The 7,891-nt window shown below is 46.1% G+C and overlaps 1 protein-coding gene across 1 annotated transcript; it reads left to right on the forward strand.

Annotated features, from left to right (window-relative positions):
• The first annotated feature begins 2,366 nt into the window (after positions 1 to 2,366).
• Positions 2,367 to 6,978, forward strand: LOC123046386 (serine carboxypeptidase-like 18). The gene is made up of 13 exons (XM_044469744.1): positions 2,367 to 2,625; positions 2,750 to 2,895; positions 2,989 to 3,065; positions 3,154 to 3,276; positions 3,393 to 3,495; positions 3,737 to 3,774; positions 5,211 to 5,312; positions 5,420 to 5,503; positions 5,766 to 5,948; positions 6,027 to 6,220; positions 6,318 to 6,431; positions 6,539 to 6,584; positions 6,675 to 6,978. Exons 1-13 carry the CDS (start codon positions 2,474 to 2,476, stop codon positions 6,756 to 6,758), a joined length of 1,446 nt encoding a protein of 481 aa, XP_044325679.1. The 5' UTR covers positions 2,367 to 2,473; the 3' UTR covers positions 6,759 to 6,978.
• The last annotated feature ends 913 nt before the right edge of the window (positions 6,979 to 7,891 follow it).

Genomic DNA, 7,891 nt, shown 5'->3' on the forward strand with positions numbered 1-7,891 from the left:
TTGAGAGGCCGCTGTGCGTTGATTCAGAGGATGGAGAAGCAGTCGCGTGGTTGGATGCCTATGCGAAGGTGAGTTGCACCTGCAGGTGGAGATCTCGGCGACTCGGCGACTCGGCGAGATGCGGCAGCGTGTCGCGCGCGTCCAAGGCGGGTGTGTGGGCTGCGGCCCAGGAGGAGAAGCCGTACGACTGCAGGCAAGTCATGGGCCAAGTGGCAGCTGGTTAGCACGTATGCGTGCGCACGGAGGTGCACAAGACCAGACACGAGTCGTGTACAACCAGGTATCGACCGAGCTTTGTTTTGGACAAAAAAAGGCAACAGATCGAGATTCACGGAAGGAAAATCCATCGCTGGTTGCATCCATTGGAAAGCAAAAGGGCTTAGGCAAAGCAAAGTTCGCTAGCATCTGGGAAGTTGGGCCAAGACAGAAGCAGCTACGTGACGTGAAGACCAGCTAGTTGAATCGCTAGTAGTACGCGGAGGTTTCGTTTGTGTACTTGGGGATCATGGGAAGACTGCTAGGTTATTTTTCGCAGGGTCAGCCGTACAAAGGACCATGGCGCCATCGGGTACCAGGTTTGAGGTGGAGAAGTTCAACGAAACTGGAAGCTTTGGGTTATGGCAGACAAGGGTGAAAGATTTGTTGGCACAACAGGGATGCTTGAAGGCGTTGTTGCAGGAAGCCAAGCCAGCTAAGATGGAGGCGGATGACTGGGAGGAGTTACAGTTGAAAGCAGCCGGGACTATACGGTTGTGTCTGTCGGACCAGGTTATTTATCATGTGATGGATGAGAATTCGCCGAAGAAGATCTGGGAGAAGCTGGAAAGTCAGTTTATGTCCAAGACTGCGACGACCAAGGTGTATCTGAAGCAAAAGTTGTATGGGATGAGGATGCAAGAGGGGTCGGATCTTGTGGAGTATATGAACGCCTTTAATCAAGTCGTGACGGATCTAGCACGCTTGGGTGCGACGGTTGACGACGAGGATAGGGCAATTCTGCTTTTTTGTTCATTGCCATCATCCTATGACCATTTGATCACTACTTTGACGCACGGCAAAGAGACCGTCAAGAATGAGGATATTACTGCGGCATTGCTATCTTATGATATGAGAAAGAAGAACGCGGTGGAAGTCTCGCATGGTGAAGGTTTGCTAGTCAAGGGTGAGCAGTGGCGGAAGGGATATGAGGCAGGGAAGAACAAGAAAAAGAAAAAGAATATACAGTGTCACAAGTGTAAGCAGTGGGGACATATGAGAAAGGACTGTCCAGAACTCAATAGTGGGGAAAGTGCTAATAAGGCAACACATGGTGATGACTCAGACAGCAGTAGTGATGCCCTCATAGTATCAGACAGGCGGTCAACCAAAAGTGAAGCGTGGATGTTGGATTCAGCTTGCTCTTTTCATGCGACACCTAACAGGGAGTGATTCTCTTCGTACAAGTCTGGTGAGTTTGGTTTAGCCTATGTCGGCGATGACACAGGTTATCGTGTTGCTGGAGTAGGTGACATCAAAATCAAGATGTTTGACGGAGTTGAGCGGATGCTTCGGGGAGTCAGGCATGTGCCGGGGCTAAGGAGGAATCTAATTTCGCTTGGTGTTCTTCATGATGGTGGTATGGTATTCCGTTGTGATCGGGATAGGAAGACCATGAGAATCATGGAAGATGAGGTGACCGTGATGATTGGAGGGAGGACGGCTTCGCATCTTTACAAGTTGCAAGGTAGCACTATTGCAGGTGGAGTCACGGAGACTGGAGTTGCGGGAGTAGCAGCGGGGTCTCACGGCGGCGGCGGGTCTGGGGCAGACTCGTCGAGTAGCTCTCAGTAAGCTACGAAGAGGACAACACAAGTCCGGAGTACATGGAAGTTTGACGCATGGACAAATTCAAGGTGGTGGAGAATATTCGCCAAGGTGGAGTTTGTTGTGTTTGTGTCGAATATTTTGTACTAGTTGGGTTACGCTTGGACTTGGTGTTGTAGTGTGGGTAGGATACTTGTAGTGTCGGAGTCGGACACGTTGTACCCTTGGCCTCTTATATATGAGGAGGCACCCCACGTTGTAACCTATGACGACTAGATAGCGACAGGCTCGCAAGGGGGGGCTGGCGGCTTGTGCCGGCGCCCGGGTAGCCGATGTTGCGGTATCTCGGGGAGGAGCGCCCGTAGTCATTGTCCCGGGGAGTAGGCGAGTTCGCCGAACCTCGTTAATAAATCTCGGTGTCGCCATTGTCTGTGATTGCTTGTTCTGTGTACCTCGGATTTATTCTAACAGCCCCGTTAGAGTTGCTCTAAGTTCATCAATACGGATCACATTATTGATGGACCGCCACGGCAGGTGGTGTATATGGGCCAGCCTTGTCGCCTATCCACCACCACAGGTGACAGGTCTCGATGCCGTGGCCTAGCGCCCTGTCATCAACCTATACCAGCCTCTTGCAGAGAGCAACCAAAATATCGCAGAAGGAAGTAGAATGGACGGGCGGCTGCTGCTGCTGCTCTGCTTCTTCCTCTGGACCGCGGTTACCACAAGACAGTTGGCCGTCGCCGGCGCAGCCTCCAGCTCCAGGGTGGTGACCAGCCTCCCCGGGTTGCCGGGTCGCCTCCCCTTCCACCTCGAGACTGGGTAGCCATGCCTCGCTTTCTTCTTCAGCATATTTTTCCACGCACCAAGGCGGTAGGAGGTGCGATCTCCTTGATCGACTGCATCGGGTAAGTTATATAACCTGCTAATGCTCCTCAATCACAAGGTACGTCGAGGTGGACGAGGACAACGGCACCGAGCTGTTCTACTACTTTGTCGAGTCCGAGGCCGGCGCGGAGGACGCCCCTTTCCTCCTCTGGCTCACGGGTGGCAACCGCTGCTCCGTGCTCAGCGGCCTCGCCTTAGAGATCGGTACTTCTTTTCTCTGCATTCTGAAGCGTCGAATCTCATGTACCTCTCCGACACCATATCATATTATTCCATACATGTGCACGGCAACTGCAGGTCCATTCCAGTTCGTCCCAGAGCCTTACGACGGCACCATACCGCGCCTGCAAATCAACCCCTACTCATGGACCAAGGTCGGTCCAGTTTCTGCACACTGCTTGCTTACTTATGCGAGGCCAGTTCATTCCTGTCCTGTCTTGACAGCGTCCATCTTTCATGTAGGTGGCAAATATCCTTTTCGTCGATACACCGGTTGGGGCAGGATTTTCCTTTTCAAGACGACCCGAAGGCTACGATGTCGGGGAAGTATCCACCTCGTTGCAGCTCCATGAACTCCTCCTCAAGGTATCGTAGCGACCTCGACCAGTAATTAGTCTACTTCGATTGAGTACTGGTTAATTCTTTTTTCTTTGAGAGATTGAGTACTTACTAATTAGTTCAATCCACGTGACAACGTTTAGTGGCTCACTGACCATCCCAAGTTCCTCACAAATCCTCTCTACCTCGGGGGAGACTCCCTTGCTGGACATCTTGTACCATTTATCGCTCAAAAGATCTCGGAAGGTATGTATGGACGCTGTCTATATATTCATGCTGTATATTTTTTCCGAATATGGTCTGGAACTATTATCACAAAATTTCAAGCACAAAGCACCCCTAAACATTCTTGCCAAAGAGATGGCGGTTAATTGCGCAATTGCAACTTGCAACCCATAAAAACATGGCTTACTATTTTAGATTCCTAAATGTATAATTGATTAGATTTCCCTGGTTTGACTCTATATCCATGCTTTATATTCTACAGGTATCGAAGCTGGAAGGAGCCCCACCCTTAATCTGAAGGTAACCACAATAATTTTCGCAAAAAAATTCCATGGAGTATATATCTATCGCTAGGAGTTTGGATATAACAAGACACTTTTGGTTATAAGGGTTCCAATGTACGACTATCATGTTTTTTTTTGCGTGAGTGGAAATTATAATCTTAGAAGCCGGAGGTCAAAACCACCGCCCGACTCCAAGTGGTAGGGGCTCATATTTTTTCAATAATAAGCAATATATCAATATGACAATATTAGGCTCAATGCACACAAGAACATAATGTAAAGTGTTGGATGGGGCATGAAGACGAAAACAACCGAATTGTTATAAAAATGAAAAACAAAGGCATGAGCCTCAAATGTCATGGCAATGTGATCACAGGTGGCACACGACAACAACATCAACATGAACCGTATTTACCCCCCCCCCCACCCCCCCTACGGCCGGATAGAGGATCAGTTAGAGTTGCCCTTAGCACCTCATCTAAGTAAATGTGCATTGGTAAAGGTGTAATCAAGGAGAACATAATAAATACTCTATTTGAACACGTATTAGTCCAACATGCCTTGTCGCCCCTACTTCAAGCACTAGTTGATTCCATATTTAAAAACAAAATAAGAATCAAAATTAATATGACTGCGATTAATGTTTTGGTTTCCTTCCAAAGTGAAAATTCTGGTCTTTTGAGTATGCCTACAAAACCAAAATGGATGGGGTGTTGTGGACGCTAAATGTTATTTTTCCAAATTGAATGGTAGTACTTCGTGTTATAAGTGTGCACATAAAGAACTCCATTGTTGCCTTCCTCCGTTTCTTTTTACTTCACAAATAAAATTTGTATTAAGTCAAACTCATAACATTTGACCAAATTTATATTAAAAATATCAACATGTACAAGACTGAGGATATACAATATAATCTTTTTTTCTATGATGCATGTAATGATATTGATTTAATATTGTGAATGTTGATATTTTTTTTGACAATCGTGGTGAAACTTGATAAAGTTTGACTTAAGATAAAACTTATATACCTAGTAGAAAGAAACAGAGGGAGCACATGAAAATAACGGGTCATTATGCTCTAAATGAGCACAACGGTGTTATAGACCAACTACAATTGTAGCTCAACTTAATAGCCCTTTGTTATACACAACACATTTATCTATACATTAGTACTCCATTTTTTCCTTGGAATATTAGTTTTGTTTAAAGTCAACCTTTTAACAGTTTAACCAGTTTTATAAAAATATATATTATTATTCACAATATCAAATTAGCATCGTCAGATTCATCATGAAATATCATTTATATTATATTTATTTGGTATTGTATATGTTGATGTTTTTAAATAATTTGATTAAATTTTATAAATTTGATTTAAGATAAACTAATATACAAAAAAAGAGTTTGTTGCATATGCATGTCATATTTATGCAAGTTTCTTCACTCTCCCAGGGATATTTGGTAGGCAACCCGGCGACGGGTGAAATCATTGATGAAAGCTCTAAAGTGTCATATGCACATGGAGTTGGTATAATACCAGATCAATTATATGAGGTAACTAAGCTCATCTTGTCCGTTATGATGCACACAGAAATTCTGCACTCCGAGTGATATGCATGCTACTCTCTGTCTGTCTGTCTCTCTCTTCTTCATCATGGAAGACGATACTGGAGCATTGCCAAGGAGAAGACTACAGGAAACCTACAAATACACCGTGTGCCCAAGCTCTGGGCACTTTCAATGATGTAAGAACGAGATATCCTACAAATACACTCCCTCCGTTCCTAAATATAAGTGTCTTTTAGAGATTTCAATATAAACTATACATAGAGCAAAATGAGTGAATCTACAGTCTAAACTATATGTATATACATCCGTATGTAATCCATACTGAAATCTCTAGAAAGATTTATATTTAGGAACGGAGGGAGTACATTCAAGCTGTGTACCAAGTCCCAGTTATTACTGGACTCAAGGTTATGTGCTGTTTCCCAATTCAAATTGCAGCTACGCTCCGAAGTTATGACGGCACAAATTTTGTTAGACAATTGCTATCTTGCATCCCCTGGACCAGGCACCCAGACAGACAAGTCAGCTAGTGCTAGTCGGAAGACCCTCAGCGAGGAAGCAGTGATCGTGACGGGGAGACGAGTGAAACATCCGCCACCTCGTGTACCACTTGGCTGTTATGTAAGTCAGCATATCATGCATATACAGACCTCTACAATTGCAGGTGTTACGCCATTGACCTCCACGCTGTGGATTCAGAGCTACACGGCTTACCTGTCGTATTTCTGGGCAAACGACGCGCTCACCCGAGACGCCCTGGGGATCAAGGACGGCACCGTAGACGAGTGGGTGAGGTGCCACGACGGCGACCTGCCGTACGCCGTGGACATCGGGAGCAGCATCAAGTACCACCGGAATGTCACCGTCAATGGTTACCGTGCGCTGGTGTACAGGTAATAAGGTGGTTTGTTCGTTCGTTGCTACTGAAACTCGGATATTTGATCAGCTGAAAGCCGGAACCTGACTGAGTTTTTTGATTGGTGTCGGCAGCGGCGACCACGATGCGATTGTGCCGCACCTGGGGACGCAGGCGTGGGTGAGGTCGCTCGGCTTCCCCATCGTCGACGACTGGAGGGCGTGGCATCTCGACGGCCAGTCTGCCGGGTTCGTCCTCGTTTCCTTCTCGTTGCGTTGCATGCTCTGTCTTTTTTCTTTCTCCAGCTGACAGTGATTCCTTTGCTTTCTCTTACCTGGGTTGGGTTTGCATGCAGATTCACCATAACTTACTCTAACAACATGACCTTCGCGACCGTAAAGGTAGGAACATTTTCTGTGTGCGTATGTGGCGCGCGTGGTCACTGGTGGATTACCCAGTTTTAAGCTGCTGTTGCGGATTGGCGTTTGCAGGGAGGCGGGCACACGGCGCCTCAGTATGAGCCCGAGAGGTGCTACGCCATGTTTAGCCGTTGGGTACTCCACCAGCCACTCTAGTCTACCTGTACCGTGCTTATCTTTTTTCAATACTGCGAGCCAAAGGCACACTCCTATTTAGTCATAGTCAGCCAGTAGCTTGGACCAGCGAGTATAGTTTTCTGGCGTCAGGACCTCAATAAAATTCATTGTGGCCATATCCCATGGTTTCTATTTTTTAATGCTGACCCCAATATTTGATTGACCGTGCTTATTATGATATTTTATTCAATTCATACCACTCACCAGGCCATTGGCTTCACCGCTTTCTGCAACTCGTAGTCATACAACCTTATTAATCTAAGTGATTTCTTGTCAACGGGTCGATATCGCTTACAAGAATGGATGCAGAATGGGACATCAGAATGTGACAACATCTACTCCCTCCGTTCCGAATTACTTGTCTTGGATTTGTCTAGATACGGACGTATCTAGACAAATCCAAGACAAGTAATTCGGAACGGAGGGAGTAGTAGGTCTAGGATATGTATATGATCTACTGCATATTAACTATATATTTCGTGAAGTTTGTTTGAACTAGCTGTGTGGCCTAAACTTGTTTCTAATTTATAATGGTAATTGAATAATTTTTTGTTCACTTCACTCACTGTAAGAGGTTTTCTGGTTTCATGCTCATAACAGAATTATTTCAATAATATTCTTGCATTTCACGCTTTTGTAAAACAGTATGAAATATGTGTGGATTAGAATTGTACAATAGCTAAAAGGGCCGAGTCGATGAGTACTACTGGTCGCCAAGTTGGTACGAATCGGTGATTCGTGCTTTCCTCTGGGTCAGCCGCAAAGACTGTAGAAGTAGGCCTAAACGTGGACCGAAAGTGGGCTGCAATTTAATTACGCCAGCCGAGTCTTGAACTCAAAACCTCTTGGCTCCGATACCATATAGAAGTGCATGCTCTAGCCAATGCAACCAAAAGACCGATCTAATGAAAAAGACTAGGCAACACATTATACGTCAACAAAGACACCCACTCCAGCCAATGCAAGGTGAAGTGGGCTGGCGTCTGTCGTCCTCTCCAACTCGGGGGCCTCGGTGGTTATAACCTGCACCTCTCCGATCTCGCTCTTCGAGCACATCGGATCTGGCTGCAACACACCGACTCGCAACGGTCGTGGAGCCACTTCCCCCTACC

Source organism: Triticum aestivum, chromosome 2B, assembly GCF_018294505.1.
Source record: "Triticum aestivum cultivar Chinese Spring chromosome 2B, IWGSC CS RefSeq v2.1, whole genome shotgun sequence".
NCBI classification, from domain to species: domain Eukaryota; kingdom Viridiplantae; phylum Streptophyta; class Magnoliopsida; order Poales; family Poaceae; genus Triticum; species Triticum aestivum.